The 23,497-nt window shown below is 46.0% G+C and overlaps 1 protein-coding gene across 7 annotated transcripts; it reads left to right on the top strand.

Moving 5' to 3' along the window:
• The first annotated feature begins 154 nt into the window (after positions 1-154).
• ubap2a (ubiquitin associated protein 2a) lies at positions 155-22,829 on the top strand. 7 transcript variants are annotated; one of them, XM_076284679.1, is made up of 28 exons: positions 155-419; positions 3,231-3,368; positions 3,823-3,900; positions 4,052-4,162; positions 5,969-6,149; positions 6,457-6,534; positions 6,848-6,911; positions 7,473-7,520; positions 7,955-8,052; positions 9,971-10,023; positions 10,151-10,221; positions 10,544-10,706; positions 11,146-11,425; positions 11,688-12,019; positions 12,561-12,778; positions 13,111-13,357; positions 13,508-13,547; positions 13,854-14,025; positions 16,291-16,348; positions 16,842-17,070; positions 17,941-18,032; positions 18,597-18,647; positions 19,074-19,155; positions 19,474-19,845; positions 20,254-20,358; positions 20,477-20,544; positions 21,221-21,412; positions 21,858-22,829. In XM_076284679.1, the coding sequence occupies exons 2-28, from the start codon at positions 3,273-3,275 to the stop codon at positions 21,951-21,953; spliced, it is 3,675 nt and encodes a 1,224-aa protein (XP_076140794.1). In that variant the 5' UTR covers positions 155-419; positions 3,231-3,272; the 3' UTR covers positions 21,954-22,829. The 7 variants fall into 7 exon arrangements, with proteins under 7 accessions (XP_076140794.1, XP_076140797.1, XP_076140796.1 ...); XM_076284682.1 differs by having other exon boundaries at positions 156-419; positions 5,969-6,143; XM_076284681.1 differs by having other exon boundaries at positions 156-419; positions 16,845-17,070.
• Positions 22,830-23,497: the final 668 nt, after the last annotated feature.

Genomic DNA, 23,497 nt, shown 5'->3' with positions numbered 1-23,497 from the left:
TCATTATATTTCCTTAAGCACTAGAGGGCACCCGGGAGTCTTTTTCTACTGTGTACCCGGATTCATTGAGTTGTGGAATGCGCATTTCCATCATACAAGATTTGCCTGTGATCCAAAAATATAGCAACTCTCCTTGGACTCGAGATCGCATTCTAAAGGAAAACACGTGTTAACACTTCGAATCGATGTTTAGACGAGACATGAGTAGCCGTAACGTCTGATGGGTACCAGCCATATCAGACATATTTGTTTAGGTGCTATTTTCCATTAGAATTCTTGTGTTATTATTTTCTGGGTTATGAGCGTGCGCGCGTGCGTGGATTGGTGTATTCTTCTCGCGGATCCAGGGAAAGCAGTAACGGTGGCGCGGTGAGTCACGTGATCGCATCTGCTGCTGGCTGAGTGAAGCGTGTTAGCAGGTAATAAAAAACAAATCCTGTCTATAAACATAAACTTGGCTTGTATAATATAATTAACCGAATTAATTCTCTTCTGATATGTTAAGTCGTTAAACATCATCATTTGTAGTTGATTAAAACATGTTCTTCTCCTCGGTTTTGTTATGCAACTCTGTTGGCTTGTTCCCCGGTAAGCTAGCTAGATAGGGCAGCTAGCTAGCAAACGTCGGAGTGAGATTTTAGCTATGCTCTGTGGCCATTTTTTCAGCAAAATACGTTGTTTGCTCGGCCCTCCGTGGCTCTACGTTGCCTTTTACTCTTAGTGTCCTTCCTATTTCTTGATTTTCTCAGTAAACATGGACCAACACAAAATATTTTACACGCGTAGTTTACACAAGGACGCCGGGCGGTCGTGTATTTGTTAGCTTGGTATGTAGCTATCTAGCTAGCAATGCTACAACAATTGAACAGAGGAAATAAGTCAGACCAGCTAGCCAGCTAACACTAGCTAGGACAAAGAGATTCGACCATATAGCTTTGGCAATGCAATGCAAGTGATGTGGGGCTGACCGTTTTGTTGTTATTGCGAAACATCGTCTGATCAGAATTTTTCGAAGAGGAGAATAACCCACTAGCAGCTAGATTGGCAACGATAGCAGCCTTTATTCAGAAAGGTAACTTGTATTGTCGCTTGTGCTTTGTTATATTAACGTAATATCAATATTTACTTTTGAAGTGTTCCACTTATCCTACTAAGTACCTAATCTTTCTCCAGTAACATTAGCTAGCGACGTACTGTTGCCAACGTTTCAATTTAAATAGTGTATAACTGACATGTTAGCCATGAAGACTTCTCAAGACTCTGAAATCAGAAGTAAATCGTATTTTTTGTAACGTTACATTCTTAAGTGATCGACGCAAAGCGTAAGTGGCAAACTGATGTTTGTTAGCTAATGATGTAAGGTTTGCGACTCTCTCGTTTAATCCTGCTACTAACTAAAGAGAGCAGTAACGTTACTGCTACAATCTCAAAATAATGTATAACAATTTCTTGTATTATGTCGGGTGTTCTGTTGCCACATTGATCGTTGACTGTGCCACCAGTTAAAGGGTTCTTTGACCCGCATTTTTTATATTGTAAATCGTTCTTGGGTAGGTGAGTATGTATTGGATTTTTATTTAACAGAATGTGCATGCATGGGCGTTTAACAGCTTGCGACTTCTAAATGTTGTATCGAAATGTAAATCGCTACAGTAGAGAACGGATTTGCTCGATGCTGTGAACGCACCACGATAGAGCTAGCACCATTTGGTGACAAATAAGCCAATGACATAGAAGGTCTTAAGGAAACGTCATTAGCGGTCGACGTCAGTGTTGAAGCGACTGCTTTGTTTTTTTCTCTCCCTTCTCTCCTTTTTGTTTGAAAAGACCACTTGTTTTCCTCGAATCACCCTCACCCATCTTACCACTGTCGCCCGTAATAAAATGTGAGTGTCTTTACGACCGTCTCTTCCGCTGCAAAGAACGACGAACGAATGTATTCCTCCTGGTTTATTTTGTGGTTTTGCAATCACGGGAATAATATGCAAACGCGTCGTCTTGTATGTTTTGCCTAATTTATCATCACTTGACCGATTGGTAGTACGTGATACGACGAAATCATCGCAGTCAGCCTGCAGCCTCTCTTTTGACGCATATTACATATTTCATCGGATTTTTTTTATTTCCAATATTGATTGTTGGGGCGACACCAGTTTTCACACAGCCTGTAAGCTTGAAATTTACTGACTGTAAGCGAAAACAATTCTAGTGTCCTCTTATAAGAGTGAAGTGTCGAATTAACCTAGATCCTGCAGGTACTGTAAACAAAGCTGTGCTATCTTTACCCCAGTCTTAAAAGTAGGAAATGTTCCATTTACGGCCTAAAGTCATTTGGACATTGTAATGTTATTGGAGTTTGATTGCTACCTTTATATGAAGGTTATTTTCACAGATTACTTTGGCACATGCCAGCAGTAGCAGAACAATAACAGTACATCTGTAGTGAGGTTTTCTGTGCAGATTACTCCCCCCCCCCCCCCCCCACCAAGGACTCTATGCTTACAATATCTGTGAATTAAATCCATATCTATATCCTATATTTGAAACAATAGTAATTTGATCAGTTCTCAATCTGGGAACTCCTGCTGTGTTTTGCTTTACTCTGGCCAACGTTTCGCTGAACTCCAGTTGGAAACGTGTGGAAATGCTGTTACAGCTGGGAATGAGCGTGATGTCTTTTGTTCTGCTGTGTGGGATTTGGTTGTTTTATGCATTTGGCAGGAGAGGGATTTGTGTTGAGTGTAACAATGATGAGGGTGTGGGGCAGTGGGCTAGTGGTATGTTTGGGAGTGTGTTGTGAGGACACAGGGGGGCACAGTTGGGACATGTAAGTGGACACCAGGGCAGACGATCCCAGGCCTACATTTATGCTGGACAACTGATAAAGTGTGTGTGTGTAAGTGTGTGTGTAAGAAGGAGAGAGAGAGGGAAAGGCTGTGTGGAAGAGGTCTCTAACGGTCAGTGTTGCACAATCTAGTCCAACTGGGTTTATGACGGTGGGGATGTGATACCCCCCCTGTGTAAGTCTGTGTTTTTGTGCGTGTGGTTTCATTCAGCGTCTCAAAAACAGCCAGAGGAAATTGCTTTAAAGAAGTCAATACTTGGAGAATCTGTCCTGGTTTTTACATTAAGGAGGAAATGTTCCACTTAAGGCACTAGATGATCTCAGTCTTCCTCCCTCATGAGTGAGATTCTGACGTTGCCTTTCTGTCTTTGTTCTTCTCTTCCAGATTTTTCTATTTTGTACATACATTGTTTTGTATATACTGTATATGATGACTTCATTAGGCAGCGACCGAGCCCGGGGCTCTCGGGACAAGGTGCTGCCTGCAAACACACAGAACTCTCAGCCACAGAAACAGCCACAGGTAAGTCCAGAGGCCCACTCCAAGTACACACACACACCCACAAACTTACACACACAGACACAGCTAATGTAGTAGCCAAAGGGGAGTCCATGACAGACATCCATCAGTCATACATTGAGCAGAACTGTATCAGTGAGGTTGAACTATATTTTAAAGACACTTATGACACACACACACACAGAGAGAGAGCAAGCCATGTAAGCTGTTACTGTTACAGGTGCTCACCTCCAGCCACAGAAACTCCCACAGTTGAGTCAACCAGCTGGCACACCACACTCGCTCAAAACACACATCCACAGAAACGGTCAAGGGTGAGGCATCACATACGCACTTGTCTCCTACACTGATGCCAGTGAATGAGTCTCTCCAACTGGGGGGCGGGGAGCACAAAATAGATATAAATCTCTGTGTGTAACATCCATGCTGATGCACTCTGTGTCACTGCTTGTTGCAGGCAACAGCCGAACAGATCCGACTTGCCCAGATGATCTACGATAAGAATGATGCAGACTTTGAAGACAAAGTCAAACAGGTCAGAAAGAGCATGCACCACACTGATGAGAAGGTTTTTCCATCGGATTTGAAAAAAAGTTCACATTTAATTCATGCCATATAATAATGTCCGGTCATCACCACTCTTATGTAAATATTGTGTTAATCTGTGTTTGTTGTTGTGTGCACAGCTGATGGAAGTGACCGGGAAGAACCAGGATGAGTGCATGGTGGCACTGCACGACTGCAATGAGGATGTGAACCGAGCCATCAACTTCCTGCTGGAAGGGACCTCGGACACGGTGAGGGAGAAACTGACCGTGAGATCCACTAGGGATCAGCAGAGACCATTTGGACGGATGTGAGAAGTTTGGGTGGGTATGGGGTGATGGAGCATGGGAGAGAGGATGGAGCAAGAGTTGGCAGTGTTTCCAGTAAAGATCTGTTTTCAAGGCCTCTCTTGGTTATACCAAAGTCCTTTTAGGCAAGTCCCTCCACTCGGCGGCCATTTGACAACGCTTTTTGGGCACTCGTCGGGCTTCCATTTCGGCAGAAATGCGCGTGCGCAAGGCTTTACGACACCAATCTTGCTCCAGCGGCGAGATCACAACACAGGATTGGCACGATGTCTTCACAACACACCATATGATTGGCTCAATGTATTCACATGTCGACGTTTTGCCGAGGGAGGGGTGGGATATGTGTAGACAACGGCCATATTGGCGTGACAAACTAGCCCCATGCATTTCTATGGAGTATTTTTTGAGTGCTGTGTCTCCACATTAGAAAGTCTCTGGTTATACTCTGCATGTGCTGTGAGATCATGGCCTCCCACACCTACTCTGCTTGCGCTCTTTCCCTCTCTCTGTGTCTGTCTGTTTATTTGTCTGTTCATCTGTCTGTGTGTGCTTGCTTATTTAGGGTGTGTGGGTGTGTGTAAACGTTTTTCACTGGAATATTTACAGACCAATCACCCAAACGTCTGCAGACATAAAGAATGAATGACTGGCAGTCAGAAGGAGTCGGACAGTTCCAGGAAACTTCCAGAACTTTGTTGTTGTTCAATTTAGGCATATTGCAGCACAGATTAAGTAATAATGTACTTTTCTCCCACTGGCTCCACTTGTCAAAACAAATGAGACAGGCAGCAGTGATTTGTTTGTTGCTGGGGGTAGAGTTTTATCAGAATAATCTGTCTGCAGGCCTTTTGCTCTTAATCCCTCTCCACACACACACACACACACACACACACACACCCCTTCCCCAGAATACTGCAGTAAGCTGAGCCATCACAGAAGGCTCAAGAGTCTAATTCATTGAAATGAGGGCTTTAATCAAAGTGTTATCGCCTCCTTATAGGCACTCATTAATATTTGCTGGCAGTCCCTGTCAGAGACCCGTGGTGGCTCCTGGCACCGGCACGTGGAGGATTTCGGCTAGGAGAGAGATAATGTTTTGAGTACAGGCGGACCAACAGGCGTCAGAGGGTGTGGCAGAGGGGTGTGTTCGAAAGACGCTTTACATAAGTCAAGTGACGACGTGCGTGGTGTCCGGTTCAGTTGCAGGGAGACGGCGTCGCTCACTTTACTGTACCGTAACCTGAGGAACCTGCAGCAATAAATCCTGTCATCCGCTTTATTTTGTTTACGTGTGTGAGGCGGGCGGGGGGGTTGTGTTTATGTTTTCTTGGAAAACTCTAAATAGAAAGTGGGTTGGTGCTGTCTCTTAGTGTAATCTTGCAGTGCTTACAGAGTCAAAACAGCTTGGCATCAAACAGTAAACACACATTAAAGACTTCAAATCTCACGCAGTTCACATAGTTAAAGTTGCCAGTGGCGTTAAGTTATTGTACCTGTATCTTAAATGGTTATTAACAATATTTGGCCATTTTACATTAACTACTCACAGAATGCTTGTGTGTGTCTGATGGCTGTAGCCTTTGAGCTTCCTTTATATGTCTGAGTCTGAATGAGTTTGCATGACAATTGGCTGTTGAATAGACTGTGCTCTTTGGTTTTGTATGCGTGCCAGACCCCTGTGTGTGAGAGTGTACAGGATGGATGTGTGGATATGTGCATCTGAATGGCGTTTGTCTTTCACTCCTGCAGACCTCCTCTTGGGAGACGGTAGGGAAGAAGAAAGTGGGGAAAGACAGCAGCTCCTCAGAGAGCAAGGAGAACCGTGAGAACCGCGAGAACCGGGACAAGCGCGGAGAGCGAGAGGGCAGCCGCGGACGCGGCGGGGCCAGCAAGAAGGGCCGGGGAGGCAGCCGCAGCCGGCCCGGTGAGGGTGTGTGTGCGTCCTGGAATGTGTGTGTGTATGTGCGCGTGTGTGTGTGTGTGTGAAAGTAAAGTGGTAAACATCAAGAGATCCTACAGGGTTGAAGGCCTGTGTCCTCAGTTCTAGAGTTGTGGGAAGCCCCTGCTGTCTTCCAGAGGGTGAAACTGCATTGGAAGTCTCCAATGTTGTCTTTAAATGTGAGTTGTTTAGCTAAAATGTCTGCAGTATGATGCATTTTGTTTAAAAGTCTCACTTCCCTTCTACCCTTTCTGTTCCCCTTTCTTTACCTTCTTTGTCTTCCTTCTCTCTCTCTCAGTGCGAGCAGAGGAGAATGGGGTGGACGCTGCTCACGTGGAAAGAGGTGCTGACCGTGGGCGCAGGGGAAGAGGACGGGGTAATCAAAACACATTCAACCTACACACACACACTCATCTGAAATACTCCATACACAAACACAGCCATGCCTTGGACATGCATGCATAGGACAACACAAACCAGACGACAACATATGTCACCACATTCATGACCTACAGTCCCACACTCATAGAGGAATGCCACAGCTGCCCACATGCCTGTTGTGCCAAATGGTAACTGTGTGTGTGTGTGTGTGTGTGTGTGTGTGTGTGTGTGTGTGTGTGTGTGTGTGTGTGTGTGTGTGTGTGTGTGTGTGTGTGTGTGTGTGTGTGTGTGTGTGTGTGTGTGCGCAGTGTCAGGAAGCAGGGGAAGAGGCAGAGCCCCAGGGACCAGCCGGTTTACAGCACAGGGAATGGGGTGGGTATATATCCTGCTCTGGCATAGCAGTGTTTCCCGCAGTGCTATACAGTTTAGGCGACTGCCTAAGCAAAACACACCTCCCGCCTTAACACCGTTGTCCAAAAAAATGATAAATAATAATTGTGTAATTTCATAGCTCTTTCAATGCAGAGCTATTTGCATCTTTATGCAGCCTATTCTTTCTCTCCTTCTCTCTCCTTCTCTCTCCTAACGGACATACCCATATATCCAAACACTTACAATCATGCAAGGAAGGACTGTTGGCACATAGTAGATGACTGGCTAAATTGCTATTAAATCCAGTTTGTATCATTAGCACGCTGCACAAATTTGTTTAAAACTGTTGCATTCAAGTTGACTCTTATCAACTTGAATGCAAGTTGTTAAGTTCTTATCATCAAAATTCCATTGTGAATGGAAAAGTATTTTCCAAGACTCAAAGGGGTCTATTCCAAGGAGAAAAATGATTAGTTTGAAACACATGGGGAAACTGAACAGTCCAACTAGTAGACTATGATAAGCTATCCAATTAGGCTACTTTGCTTATAATATTTCCAGGCTTCAACCAGTGCTGCTGACAGCTGAAGCAGCAAGAGACAGAAAGAGGTAGGCTAGCGCTGTTGGAGCCTAATATAATAGTAACACTACCTATGATATCTGCATAATGTGTGCTGTCATGAATAAATAATCTATATATATAATATACATACATACACACACATACATAACATACAACACATATGTATATGATGCTATACATATATGTTGTATATCAGAGACCACCCTAACTAACAAATTTCCTGCGGGAAACACTGCATAGTGGTGTCAGTACACAATTGTGTCCAAATCAAATCTCTTTTGGTGGTAATTACACTCCAATTCACAGCTAATGACTTAATAATACCAATATGAAGTTGCACTTTGTGCCAAATTGCTTTATGGATTTGTTTTCTTTCAATCACTGATGATAAATGCTAATGGCTGAGCAGTAATATCTGCTGTGCATAACCTGGGTGCTCCCTTTCCTCCTCACCTTTCAGGACCTTCAACCCTGCGGACTACACCACAGAGCAGGGATCGGGTGGCGCACACACGGAGAACTGGGAGACAGGGGCCAATGACACCGCAGATGGGCCAGGTGGGGGATCTAGACCATCTCAGTGATGGATTTGAGTTGAACTGTTGTTGTTTTTAAGCTGTCGGACTGGTATTGTGCAATTTCATAACTTGTCTGTAAGCATCAGGTAATTATGACCGCCGCGCAGCGAAGCGGCGGTCATATAGGTTTAGTCAGATTTTTTATTTATTTTTTCATGCCCAAATTTCCATCAATGATTCCCGGGACACTGAAAGACCTGGGTACACGAAACTTGGTGGGCATGTAACCCCACATGGATAGCATGGAACCATCATTTTTCGTTTTGATCTGTAGCCCCCCTGCTGGACTGGACCCCTCGAAAGGAGGGTAGGGCAGACACAGTTTTCTGTGAATATCTCGAGAACCGTAGGGTTTAGGAGGACCTTTTTTTTTTGTATGTTAATATCAAGGGGCCATGTCAACCCATTCCATTCCCATTCCTCATTTCATGTATAGCGCCACCTAGTTAAACACAAAAAAGTAAAAATGAGGTGTTGTAATCGCAGGTATCTGTGACCTAACATAGTCAAAACTGCACGAAGTATAGGATCATTATGACACCCTCTGTATGCACGCCAAGTTTCGTGGAATTCCGTTCATGGGGGGCCACACAATAAATTAATTTATGTTACTATACACCAACTGGCCTGTAGGTGGCCGGAGACAGTTTTCTGTGAATATCTCGAGAACCGTAGGGCCTAGGAGGTCCACCTTTTTTATGTATGTTGGTCTTAAGGGGGCATGTCAACCCATCCCATTACCACTTATTTCATCTATAGCGCCACCTAGTTAAAAATTAAAAAGCAAAAAATTAGGTGTTTTCATCACAATATCTCTGGCTGACAAGGTCAAAACTGCACAAAATTAAAAGTGTAGGATCATTATGACACCCTCCGAATGCATGCCAAGTTTTGTGTACTTTCGTTCATGAGAGGCCTTACAATAAAATAATGTATGTGTACATTTAGTGACGTACACCAACAAGGATTCCCGGGACACTGAAAGACCGGGGTACACAAAACATGGTGGGCACAGAACGGTACACAGAACCGTCGTTTTTCGTTTTGATCTGTAGCCCCCCCGCTGGACTGGACCCCCCGAAAGGAGGGTAGGGCAGACACAGTTCTCTGTGAATATCTTGAGAACTGTAGGGACTAGGATGACCATTTTTTTCCGTATGTTTGCCTCCAGGGGTCATGTTAACCCATTTCATGTGCACACATGTGCACAAACAGATACACACACACACATACACATTCACAGTAATCATACGTATGACACATACTCACACAGTAGACATATTTACGCTTGCATGCACAGGCACACACACAAGCACGCACACACACACACACCCACACACATAAACATAAACATAACACAAACAATCAAGATTTTCTCAGAATTATGAACAGGCAAGATGGAGGTGGGGTTGTATAAAATTAATTTTACATGTGAAATCTATGAACTAATCATGTGTTGGTACTTGTTGTCTAGCAGATACCAGTGAGAATTGAGTGTGGATAATGCAATTTAGTGAGACAGTTAGAATCATATAGGCCTTTCAGCGTGATTTCTTTTTGTGGAAAAAATGTGCTGGACTGGGCGCCGGTCATATTTTGTACCGCTCTGCGGTACATCTAGTTTGACTAGGGTTTAGTTGGATTTAAGCTGACAGATGTACCATTTGACCTACCTTAACTTTTTCTATTTGGTTTGGTTGAATTGGTTTATATTGGGCTTTTTGTATTTTTAACATTCTGTCATTCTCTGTCTCTCCCTCTCTGTCTCTCTCTCTGTCTCTCTTTCTTTCTTTCTTTCTCTCTCTCTCTCTCTCTCTCTCTCTCTCTCCCTCTCTCCCTCTCTCCCCCTCTCCCCCTCTCTCCCTCTCCCTCTCTCTCTCCCTCTCTCTCTCTCTCAGTGGCTTGGAGGGGCCCTCTGGAGGACTGGTCTGCTGAGGACTGGAGTGAGGATGTAAGTGTGAGCTCCTACACACAGATTGTGTGACGATGTATTATGAGAAGTGTGTGTCTGTGGTGATGGCGACTATTTGGCCCCAAAGCTCACAGTTTGTCTCCCTCCCTCCTTCTGCTCCCCAAAGCTCTCCGAGACCAAAGTGTTCACCGCCTCTTGTCCACCTGCTACGGAGAACCACGTCACACCTGGCCAAAGGTGAGAGACTAGCACGGTGCCATATCACACCACTACACAATCCGACAACTCTGGAGAGACTGCGGTCATTTTCATCATGTCAGGACAGCATGGAGTGATGTACAAAAGCCACATTGGTCATCGTCTCGATGATAGTCCAGGGTGTTTTCTGTGTGTGTCAGGTGTCAAAACCCACAAGATGGTGATTATGTGTTTTTGAGGTGGTGTTTTTTGCACTCTGTGTGTCTAGAAGGAAAATGGGAACTCATTGTAAGATGCTGTTTATGTGTTTGTTTTGTCTGTTGGAGACTCATGAAGATTTATTTTTCTTGTGTGTGTGTAGTCTGGACTTGGCCTCTCTGCTGCAGAAGCCTGCGGCCAGGGAGGAAGTGGGTGGGGCCCTGAAGGCGCCTTCCCACAGCCTGGTGTTCACCAACTCCCACCACCACACTACCCGCAACGGGGGCACTACACCGGGCACTGCCAGTTACGCACACGCCACCCTGGTGAGATCCCAGCCTCTCTGTACAGGCTATCAGCATCTCTGTGAACACTAAAGAGTTAAAAGTGTACCGCAGGCTTTTGCATGTTTTGCGTTTCTTATGTCACAAGGGAAGGTTACTTTTGTTTGAACACCACCATTATGATATGAAGGTTTTATATATATATATATATATATATATATATATATATATATATATATATATATATATATATATATATATTTATTTATATATATATATATTTTATTATCTTGACATTTTATGTTTAAATGGTGTTTCAGCTATTGGAAGCACACCATTTATTACCCGACCTTCAGTATGGCAAAAAAGGAAATGAATTTAGTGCCAAAAAAGAAATGCTGTGATACTTGACGAAGTAAATGTATTTTTTGTATCTCAAAATGGCATCTCTCTTCCCCTGTCTGTGTCCCTGTGTGTGCAGTCGTCTGTGCTGGGCTCTGGTTTCGGCGAGCTGGGTGGCCCCAAGCTGGGTCAGTCTGCCGGAGCTCAGATCCTGGAGCAGCTGAAGGGACCAGGCCTGGGGCCGCTGCCCACCCAGCCCCCCAGCAGCACGGGGCCCAGCCACGCCCCTGTGGTGGGCGGCCTGGGGGGATCGGCGGCGCCGGCCGCGCCTCCCTCCTCATCCACCCCTGCTCCGTCGTCGTGGGACATGAAGCCACCTGTGACGCAGAGCTCCATGCCGATGCCCTCGCAGTTCAGCCGTGAGTCTCAGACACCATGCACACACTCATTCACACACGCTAATGCTTTGCTCATAGCATACTATTGTGTCTGCTTATAGGCGAATGCAAACAGATGAGCATTTCTGCATTTGTGTAACTTCTACAGGCAGACAGACATTCACGCTTATGCACACTAATACACACGCGAAGACACATACTCTAACTGCTCTGCCCATATAGTCTAACCCTATGTGTTTGTTTGTTTGTTTGTGTGTGTGTGTGTGTGTGTGTGTGTGTCCAGGTGAGTTTAAGCTGCAGCCGGAGCCGTCTCTGGTGCTGAGCCAGCTGGCGCAGAGGCAGACGCCCGGTGCCCTGAGTCACGCCAGCCCCCTCCCCCTGGCCCGGCAGCAGCAGCAGCAGCAGCCCCCCAGTCCCCCGCCGGCCACCTCTGCCCCCAGCGGCGCCCTGGAGCCCTTCCCCAAGCCGCAGGAGCCCTCGCTGCAGCGCGACGGCCCCTCCTTAGCCGCCGTGCAGCAGCAGCAGGCCCAGCAGTCTGACGCACAGGCCGTGGCCAACGCACAACAGCAGAGGCAGATGAAGACGCAGAAACGCAGGATACCTCCCTCTTCCAAGGTCAGTCGAACCTCCACCTTTTTGTCTTTGTTTCTTGCCACGTTCCTTTTTTTTCTCATTCAAGGTAATCTGACTTTGCATGACCTTTTGTGTATATGTGGCACCATGGTAGTTCAGTACAGCCTCTAGAAAGTAGGCCACGAAAGTGACAAAAATGAAATCCGACTTATAGCTACCCTCCTTCCCTGTCCTTTTCTCATCCACGCCAAATTAACAAAATATTAAGTTTGGCAACTTACGGTGTCCAAATGCCCACGGCGACCCGGGTTCGAGTCTGACCCGAATCATTTCCCGATCCAATCACATCTCTCTCTTCCCCTCGCTTCCTTCGAGACAGAATGAGTTTATACTGTTTGAAGACACTCAGCACCTTTCCGAAATTAGTCAGTGGAGACATGAGGAAAGCACAATACTGCACTTCTGCTGTACTGCTGAACTTGCACTAGTGCAAAGATCAAGCAAAGCAGTTCCTCCTGGTAAAGGTCTCAACACAGAATGTGTGTGCGTGCGCGTGTGTGTGCGCGTGTGTGTGTGCGCGTAGATCCCCTCGTCTGCAGTGGAGATGCCGGGCTCAGCAGACGTGCCGGGGCTGAACGTGCAGTTCGGAGCACTGGACTTTGGCTCGGAGTCGGCCCTGCCGGACTTCAGCGCGCCTGAGTCTTGCGCCAACAGCGGCAGCACCAACAGCAGCAGCGAGGCACCCAGAGACCCTCCTGCTGTCAGTCAAACACAAAGCAGCCTCTACTCCAAACCTATCAGGTCAGACACACACACACACACACACACACACACACACACACACACACACACACACACACACACACACACACATTTGTACTCTCACTATACACTCATATTATTGTGTTTGAAAACCATAGTGGTAGGTAACTCCCTACATAGTTTCTGTGTGTTTTTGTAAGTCTGTGCAGAGGGTGAAGAGTGCTGGGTGCTGTACTTCCTCATTTGTGTTTGGTCATGAGGGGTTAGTCACTGAGTTTGAGCTTACATATGTGACTGTCGTCTGGAGGGCTAATCAGAGCTCAGTGATGGGTGAGGTGGCTAACCTGTGGCCTCCTTCTCCCCATGCGCAGTGAGTCTCTGACCAACCCGGTTCCCCTGCTGCTGCCCCTGTCCTCCACGGACAGCATCTACCCCTCGGCCTCCGTGCCCCTGCCCAGCCTGGCGCCCTCGCTCAGCACCCCCAGCGCGGTGCCCATGCCCTCCACCACCCCCTCCTCTTCCTCCGTCTCCTCGGCGGCCAGCAGCTTCGACTGCGCCGTAGCCCCGCACTCGCGGCTCGCTTTCTCCCAGAGCAAAGATGCCCCTGGCCCTGTCACGGTGAGTACTGATTGGTTCCTCGTCATCCCTGGCATAGTATCAGCCAGTATGATTGGTCAGTTAATATCTAGATGTAGTTGTCCTGCGTGTTGCCTGTTTGTAATGTCAGTGTTTTTTTTTTTTTGTTTTTTTTTTTTTTCTTTAATGTAGAATGGTTATAACGGTGTGAGGACATCTGCTGCTCTTGACTGTAAGTATAATACACAATTTAGCCACATCAGTGACATTAATATGAAATAACACACAAATAAGGAAATGCTAGGCCCTTTACTGCATATCACTCAGGATAAGTCATGCACTTGCCAGATCAGCATCAATGGGCAAAGGAAGTAATTAACCACTACTTTGTGGCTCACTGCTTCTTGCATCCGTAGAAAAGCACTTGAGACAGCTCTGGTCCTCATTTCTCGGAACCGATAACAATCTCTCTCTCTCTCTCTCTCTCCCTTTCTCCCCCTCTCTATCTTTTTGCCTCTCTCTCTCCCTCCCTCTACAGCCACATCCGCGTCCTCCACCCCCAAACCGGAGTCACCGTCTCTGGGCAATGCGGGCAGCGGGCCCCCCTCTGCCCCCTCGGCCATCCTGCCCCCTTCCGTGCCCCCCCACAGCACACCACTCTCCAGCCTGGCAGCCGAGCTCCCATCAGCCAGCCTGCCCCCTCTCAGCAGGTAACACACATTCCCACACAGAATACTGCTGAATTCAACAAATGAACCAAATGAAATAGATTTTGTCAAGAGGAAGCGTTGTGAATACTATTATAGAATATTGCATCACTCTGATTCATTTGTTTAAAGCTGCATTGTGTAATTTCTTGAGTTGATTCTTAGCAAAAATCTAATTTTTCCTTTTTCCAAAAATATGTGCTCATTCATGTGTAATTACGTCCACCAACAAATGGTAGTATTCTCGTAAGTGTAGAATCTGCCAGTTAGAATACAGGCGGGAGAGTCGCCCGTATAGCGGCAGCCATGTTTCGGCCTCCATCTTTAGAATACATTAGCCAAAGAGGGATATACCTGAAATTCTTGCACCACCTTTCGCGTTTGCCGTTCAGTTACTGAACGACACGAGTTGTGCTCGCTGCTGCCAGGAAACCCCTAACGTTGAATCACCTGATGATCTCTGACTCTTCGTACGGAGATAGAAGACCACGTTAACGTTATCTTGAACTACATATCTTGTACAGTATTGTCAACTACTAGCACTGATTATTTGGAACCATTGCATTTCGTTTACAAAGTTGCTCGCTGAATATAAGCCAAAATTACAAATCCATAACGACATTATTCATCTTTCATGATTATATGATCTATAGTTTCACAGACTAAATTACTAAATGCAATTTACAATTATTATTCTAAAATAATCTCATTATGAGAATAAATACTCAATAAAGTCGTGTATGACATCTGTTAACCGCAGCTAGGACATCAGATACGGGGCCTTTATTTTGGACGCGGGCCACACGCGGGTCTTGGCCCACACTTACTGGAGGACACTGGAGTCCCGCAGCTAGGACATTTATGGTGCGGCTTCCGTAGCTAGTAAATCACGCTTGGAGTGGGGAGGGAGCTGGAGTCTGTTTCAATATACCATCTCGCCGCTAGATGGGAGTATTTCCCCCAAGAATTAACCCAAGAAACAAAAAATGTCTCATCAGGCCTTTTCACACGGAGATCCCGCTAAATTTGCGGGAAAAGGAGACGTCTTTTGCCGTCTTTTTGTGTCTGAAAGCGAGATGAAAATTTGCCGGCCTGCTGATCTGTTCACATGATGCGGCATTTTAGGGAGCCAGGAGGCAGGATCAGCTATAGTAAATTAAATTGTGACGTGCAACAGGAGGCGTGTAGAGTGATAGTCGTAGGCCTTATTATGCGTGCGTGGGGCTTCAGATACAGCAGGTGTGTGATTTCAAAAACCATGGCGGGAGAACCGACTGCACTTTAGTTAGCTTGCATTTGCTTTGCTGTTGCTGTTAGAATGTTAGATTCTTGCGATAGATGTCTTCAGACAATAAAAAGTAATTTGGAAGGGAAATTGAAGAGAAGAGTTGCCCCTTGCGTTCGCCGTGATTCCCCTTTGAAAATCAGAGGTTCACAGGCTACTGTGGCCTTGGTCAGTGGCGCCGCCAGCCGTAATCCTGTACGCACTGTGCGTACAATTTATTCATGAAATCATTCAATATTACAACAATAAAAAATAGCTTGTGTATTGTCTTAATTGAAACATGCTTCGCGCACAAATGATAGCCTAGGACAAAGAGAATGGACATCTCAACATAAGGATACATTAGAAGATGATGATTGGTGTAAACTTTGTCACACGACGTGATAAGCAGTTCTGGCGCTTAAAAACGCAACGTTCCATTCAGTCATATATCATTTAAGCGTAGGCCTAGTGCTCGTCATGAAAAGAAAACAGCAGCTTAATATTTTTCAGGTGTTTAACAGTAGGCCTAGGCGCACTGTAGCAGTTATGCCGAAGTCAGTGAGTTATTAGGCATTGCATCCTGTCACTCTGTTTGGAACATCACAGTTCGGGTTGATAAGATTCAGTTAATGTGAGTATGGATCGTCTCAAAGTTTGGGACAACCAAACAGCAGTGTAGGCAAAGCAAATCCTAATTGTTAGGTTACCAAAGGGCTTATCCTTTAATAGTGTAGATGCATCAGTTGGAGTCCCTCACTGAGTAGCCACAGTCATAAGTAACAGTGTGAGTCTGCATAGAACGTACAAGCCGCTATTTGAGTGGTGCATTACACTCCTCAGACAGCTTGACTGCATATGGGCTTTGTTAGAACTCCAAACTAGATTTCATGTCATTCAGGCAGAGTGTATAATCAGCTCATTGCTGCACACTTGTCAAGTGGGGCCCTTAATGCACTGGTGTGATTGGATGTCTTTGTGTGTCTCTCTCGGCTTCTCATTAGTCATGTAAGCAGTGGCCACTCCTCGGTCTCAGCACTTGCTACCAGCTCTTCTCTCGCAGTAAGTGATCTTTAGCTGTCTGTCTGTCAGTCAGGCAGGCATAACACACACCACACACACACACGAGAGGGTTAGCCTATATTGGCAGAGCACACACACACACACACACACACACACGAGAGGGTTAGCCTATATGGGCAGAGCACACACACACGAGAGGGTTAGCCTACATGGGCAGAGCGCGCACACACACACACACACACGAGAGGGTTAGCCTATATGAGTAGAGCTCTTAAGAGTACACGCACACACACACACACACACACACACACACACACACACACACACACACACACACACACACACACACACACACGAGAGGGTTGGCCTACATGGGCAGAGCACACACACACACACACACACACACACATACACATACACATACACATACACATAAAAGAATGCTGGACATGATTTGCAACCCTTCATTATTAATGAACACATGTGAATATAAACGTGTTCATAAGTGGCCCTCTCCCTCTCCCTGCCCCAGCAGCACTCCAGTGTGGACAGTGTGAACTCGCTGGCTCCCCCCTCCTCTGTGGCGTACTCAGGGGTGCAGACAGCAGGCCTGCCCATCAGCGTCGGCGGCTCCGTGGGCATCGCCAGCAGCAGCGCCGGCCTGCACAGCTCCGGAATGCTGGGCCTCACCGCCAACGGGACCACAACGAACGCCAACACGGCGTCGGCCATCAGGACCACACAGCTGCTGTCCTCCTCCAGTAAGTGTGGGCCAAGGCCCGCGTGTGGCCCGCGTCCAAAATAAAGGCCCCGTATCTGATGCTTCAAAATGTACTCTGCAATATGGTTTTGGTTTTTAAGAAAGGTTGTTGATATCTGACCTCAGCAGCCCATCAGATAACATCCCTTTTTTTCTGTGCTGCTGAAACAGTGTTGATTGACTGGCATTGCTTATGGCTCTGAGCAGCTTTGTTTCCAGTTCAATTTCAATTCAATTTATTGTGCTTATAGAGCGCCAAAACATTACACATGTATCATGGCGCTTTACAGAATGTAGGCAATCAGAGAAAAAAGGAAAGAAAGGAAGAAAAGAAAAGAAAGAGAGAGGCCCATGGGTAACAGGGGCGAGGAAAAACTCCCTAGAATTGGAGATACATATAGGAAGAAACCACCTCGAGCAGATCCACGACTCAAGGGCCTGACCCATCTGCCTAGAGTCAATACAGGACAGTAAGGTCTGTATACATGACAAATGCATATGATAGTCAGGTGTAGAGAATAAGACATGGTGTTAAAAGCACTTGAGCTGAAAGTTACAAGAGGTGGGATGATTACGTATCCGGTATGATAATTCATTAATCCTGATTTAGTGACAAATAGTCCAGCGGGGGACTGAGTTCACAGTCAGGACTGCACGAACACAGAACAGAGAGTTTTGAGTACGAGTTCTGAGTAGTTTGCTGAATCAAAAAAATTATAGGTTTAGAATTACAGACTGGTTCTTCAAATTGTGAAATGAGATGTCAGTGGACATTTCAGATTATTTCTTGTCAGGTTTATTGATGTTCTCTGCTACCCCCCCCCCCCCCACCCCCCCCCACCTACCCTACCCCAATCTTCATCCCTGTCAGGTAAAGCTCCTCCTAACCTGTCTCAGGGGGTTCCTCCTCTTCTGCCCAACCAGTACATCATGGGTCCTGGAGGCCTCCTGCCAGCATACCCGGTAACTACTGTCACACACACACACACACACACACACAGCTCAAGGGCCATCCTCAGGTCAAGGTTGTTGTTGAAGCTACAGACACTCATAAAAAATGTATTGATGCAATATGCAGCTGACCAATTATTTATAGCACCATGTTCTGTTGTGCCTGGATTTGTAAATCTACTATTTTAAATTATTTCATAGAATTAATTGCAGGTCATTTGTATTTTAAATTCTCCAATGTTAAGCCCTTTTGTCTAACAGTCTGTATACTGATCTAAATGTTTGTTTTTTTTGTATGTGGATTGTACAAGTCTCAGTGACGATAGACCACTTTTTTTCTGTTAATCAATTTAAGTAGGTGTGAGTTCAATATGGCACACTAACACATTAGGCAATGTGTGAAAAGCATTGATTTAAGGACAGTTGCAGCATTTGTTTGTTCTAACTGTATTGATTTTGAGCCAGTTTGGTAAATGCATGTAGGCTCCTTCCACAAGTCTGTTTAAATGTGTTGTGTGGTGTGGTGGTGTGTTTCACGCCTCTTGTGTAACCGTCTGATTCTCCCACCGCCCACAGCAAATCTATGGATACGAAGACTTGCACATGCTGCAGTCTAGATTACCCATGGTGAGTCCTCCTTCAGCTTTTGGCCTCATTGGCTGCTCTTTCTGTGCTGTCTGTCCAGCGTTGGATTCATCTTATTTCGCAACTGGAATGATTGAGTAACACTTGCTGGCACGTCATGTCCAAGCTCAAGCTCAGCTGGACACGGCCGTGCTGAAATTCTCTCCCGGGAGGTTTTGGCAATGCTTAGATTTCATCTTCTCTCTGTGTGTGTGTGTGTGTGTGTGTGTGTGTGTGTGTGTGTGTGTGTGTGTGTGTGTGTGTGTGTGTGTGTGTGTGTGTGTGTGTGTGTGTGTGTGTGTGTGTGTGTGTGTGTGTGTGTGTGTGTGTGTGTGTGTGTGTGGGGGCTGGTATGGTGGTGAAGTTGTGGGTGTAGAATGCAGGTTATGTTGGTGTCCATATCTGAGTGTGTTTGTTTGCCCTCCTCAGGACTACTACGGAATCACATTCCCAGGCCCTGCGGCGGCTCTCTCCAGCAGAGACGGGGGCCTTGCCAACAACCCTTACTCAGGTACTCAAAGCACCCTCACCCCACCCCCCATCAACTCCCCCTCCCTCCACCCAGCCATCTAGAGCAACACTTGCTTTCTTTCTTTCTTTCTGCTCTCACTGATCTTTCTTTCTTTCTTTCTTTCTTTCCTTCTTTCTGCGATCACTGATCTATCTTTCTTTCTGCTCTCACTGATCTTTCTTTCTTTCTTTCTGCTCTCACTGATCTATCTTTCTTTCCTTCTTTCTGCTATCACTGATCTATCTTTCTTTCTGCTCTCACTGATCTTTCTTTCTTTCTGCTCTCACTGATGTATTGTCCACGTCTTTCCTCCTGCAGGTGAAGTCACAAAGTTTGGGCGGGGCGACTCCACCTCCCCGGCGCCCCCTACCTCCCTGTCGGCTGCTCACCAGGCGCCCCCTCCCCAGGCCCCCCCGCAGGGCCAGAACGCCAGCGGCAGCGCTCCCCAGTCGCAGGGCCACCATGGCGCGCAGCAGGCCTTCCTCAACCCTGCGCTGCCCCCAGGCTACAGCTATACGGGCCTGCCCTACTACCCCGGGATGCCCGGCGTGCCCAACGCCTTCCAGTACGGCCCCACTATGTTCGTGCCGCCGGCCTCAGCCAAGCAGCACGGTATGGGCCTGAGCAACGCCCCTCAAGCCACGCCATTCCAGCAGCCCAGCAGCTACGGCCAGCACACCTTTAGCTCAGGTAAGAAGCCTCGCACGCAGTCTCCCATACCCACTCACCTTTATCTGTCTGTCTTTCACTCACTCACTCACACTTTCTCTTACCCACTCACCTTTCTCTCTCTCTCTCTCTCTCTCTCTCTCTCTCTCTCTTACACTCACACTCACACACTAGGACTTTAACTTGATTAAGTAATGTAAGTATATATACTGTTGCAGTAAGCTGTGAACTGTATTGAGTCTGAAATCCACATCTACATAGTTTATAGGTTGTGTCCTTATCTCACTTTGCACAGCCTGGAATTTGAACTAGACTATGCACTTGTGCTCCAGTGTTTGTTTGCTTTTGGAAGGCTCTGGTGGTGGTGTGGTGCTGTGCACTGGCGTGCGTGCGTGCCTGCGCAGCCCTCTCATTTGTTGATCGTTCCAGGGTACGACGACCTGACGCAGGGTCCGGCAGGAGCAGACTACAGCAAAGGCTACAGCAGCTCTTCCCAGTCACAGGCCAAATCTGCTGCCTCCGGCCCGGGGAAAGGTACATTATGCACACACACACACACATATATATATATAGCAGTTTCTCACATACAAGATATGTATGTATGCATGCATTGTTATGTAAAGTGGTAACATGATCCGCCATGTTTCTGCAGGTGTCTCTGTGACGTCTAGTAACTCCGGTGTGCCAGATATCAGTGGAACAGTTTACAATAAGACCCAGGTGAGCGACGGTGTGCAGACACTGTCTAGTAAATACTATCCGTCTCCTCAGTTCATGTCCTGTCATGTAAATGTGATTTACTTGATACTGTTTAATGCTTTTCAATATATTTATAGATGGGGAAAGAAAGGCATCATGGTGTTTACGTTAAACAAATCAGTACTGTTTGCTTGATCATGTCATGATTCATTTGCTTTATGAATTTTGACACTTTGACGCTATTGCCAGGATTACCCTAAAGGTTTCTTTATGAGACGAGCACAGAATTGAATTATCCATCAGAATCAAATTCACTGTTCATTTTGAGAGACTAAAGAATCTGGGTACTGACATTTTAGAAATCTTAGCAGATGCTTTTGTCCAAAGCTAATTATGATGACATTAAAATTAACAGTTTAAAATAAAGTTCACATAGCCTAAATAAAAAAAAAAACAACTATTACAATTTAACAGAATAATAACAGTACCCATAAATGTATATAAACCATAACTCGGGTGGAAGGATTGTATTTTGTATCTCATTCTTACAATGAGGTAGCACAGAAGAAGAGTCGTGTCTGTGTCCTCTTAGTGTTGATGGAAGGCTGAAACAGCAGACGGATATTACTGGCCAATCCCTTGGGCACGGCCTTGTCACTGTTCCTGTACTAACACATTTCTCCCTCCATCTCTCCAGTCGTTTGATAAGCAGGGTTTCCATGCTGGTACCCCTCCCCCCTTCTCCCTGCCGTCTGCCCTGGGGGGCACTGGGCCGCTCACCCCTGGGGGGGCTCCGGGCTATGCCCCCGCCCCCTTCCTGCACATCCTGCCCCCCCATCAGCAGCCCCACTCCCAGCTCCTGCACCACCACCTGAGCCAGGACACACAGGTAACGAGACAGAGGCACACACACACACACACACACACACACACGTATTATATTTACCACACACTGAACACACGTATTATATTTACCACACACATATTATATTTACCACACACACTGAACACACATATTATATTTACCACACACACACACTGAACACACCACACGTATTATATTTACCACACACACACACACTGAACACACGTATTATATTTACCACACGCACACACAATCCCTAGGTACTACTGTACTGAACAGACACATAACATGCATACCCAGACACATAGTCACACTGACACCTGGAATAGGACATGGGACAGCTTGAATAGGATATACAGCTAAAATACTATTTCCTATTGACACACTCTGTATATTGCATTGTCATGCTTGGCCGTGCCCCCTAAAGCTGAGAGTTGTGTTCTCTGTGTGTGTGTGTGTGTGTGTGCAGGGTGGTCCAAGCCAGAGGAGCCAGTCCAGCAGCATGCAGCAGAAGACACAGGTCAACAAGTCCAGTTACGGCAGCTCCCCTTACTGGGGCAACTAAGCGTGTGTGTGACCGTGCGTGTGTGAGTGAACAAGTGTGTGTGTGTGTGCGCACGTGTGTGCATTTGGGCACACACATGTGCTACCAGTCGCACAAGCCCACACCACGCCATGGCAACCAACCCACCCACCAACCTCTGTTAACTGATGGATGAGGTGGATAGACCATTTACATCATCATGACACACACGCATGCACGTGCGCACGCACATGCACATACACACACCCCACCCCACACTCAAAACAGATACATATATACACACTACCTTCTCCCTGTTGATCTCTCATCTCCCCCCTTTTCAAAGTTTTGGCTGTTGTATGTAAAATATATTTATGTACGTATTTATACAGTATGCTATGTATTGGTAGGATATGAAATGTGGTCATCTGCATTTTGTTTTTGAAGGATCTCTTTATTAATTTCCAAAATGGCTGAGATACGCAAAAGTTGGTGCAGAGAATTTAAAGACAAAGAATACAAACAACTGGCTGAAACTTAAAAAACCGAAGGTGAATATACTTGAATCAGTGCTAGCATCATGAGAGACGGCAGTTATTTTTATTTTATTTTTTGTATACATACACAGAAATTCCGAATGACGGTGTACATTATCGCAGAGCATCATCTTATTGGTGAAGCCTTTTTTAAAGAACTCTTTTGTATTTTTTTTTTTTTGTCCCAGCCCCTTCCTTGTTTGACCTCCAAACTGTTTTCTATCTCAAGGCCAAGCTCAGCCCCAGAATTTGTCCCCTCGCCCTGATCCTCCTCCCTTGTCCAAATTGGCTGAACATGTAGTTGCAGTTTTAAGAATTCGTATCATTTTATCAAACTTTTTGGTTTTACCCTCGTCCAAATAAAACGAAAAACTGACCAGTACTTCAGTATCTTGTCATGCTTTGTCGCAATTCAGTATTTCATATAAAAAGACACTTGGTTCTTTAAAAGGTTTATTTCACAGGTTTAACATACACAAACATCAACTTTTGTGAAAGAGCATCACTGTCTCAGTCCAAATCAGAGGTGAGATTAGCCAAGATCTACTGGCAACCCACCCACCCACCTCTCCACAACTGCTTTCACATAACCGACACCAGAATAGGTGCACATCTAGTTTCCACCAAGACACAGTCACAGGAAAACTCCAGGCCCTGATCAGTTTGTGGACGGGGTTGGAAAGCTGGATACAATCACTGCAGGTCAGGTGGCATGCCTTTAGATAGGACTAGTCCTTAGTCTTCTTTAACCCACCCTGGTCTGTTGGATTTTAGCGTGGGAGTCTTAGTTGAGAAGCACCTGCAGTATCATTTGGGGGTAATCTAAATCACTTGTTGCCACAATGCATCAGTGAAGCACTAGGCATTTCAGCCCCAAGTTGGGTATTGTGATTCTGTGCATCTGCATACACCCATTTAATCATGCTCTGTACAGGTTAGAATTGGTGGATGGAAATTAAAATGTTGGCAGGATAGTGTGAGACACTGTCCTTTACAGTTTCATCTGGACAAACTGAAGGGGCAGTAGAAGGTATTGGTATTTCAGTCAAA

Source organism: Alosa pseudoharengus, unplaced genomic scaffold, assembly GCF_046254945.1.
Source record: "Alosa pseudoharengus isolate Yale_2024_CS ecotype anadromous, Long Island Sound unplaced genomic scaffold, YU_APseudo_1.1 YU_APseudo_1.1_scf_14, whole genome shotgun sequence".
In the NCBI taxonomy this organism is placed as follows: Eukaryota; Metazoa; Chordata; class Actinopteri; order Clupeiformes; family Clupeidae; genus Alosa; species Alosa pseudoharengus.
Note: the sequence above shows the minus strand (reverse complement) of the source record. Positions and strands in the feature narration are given on the sequence as shown.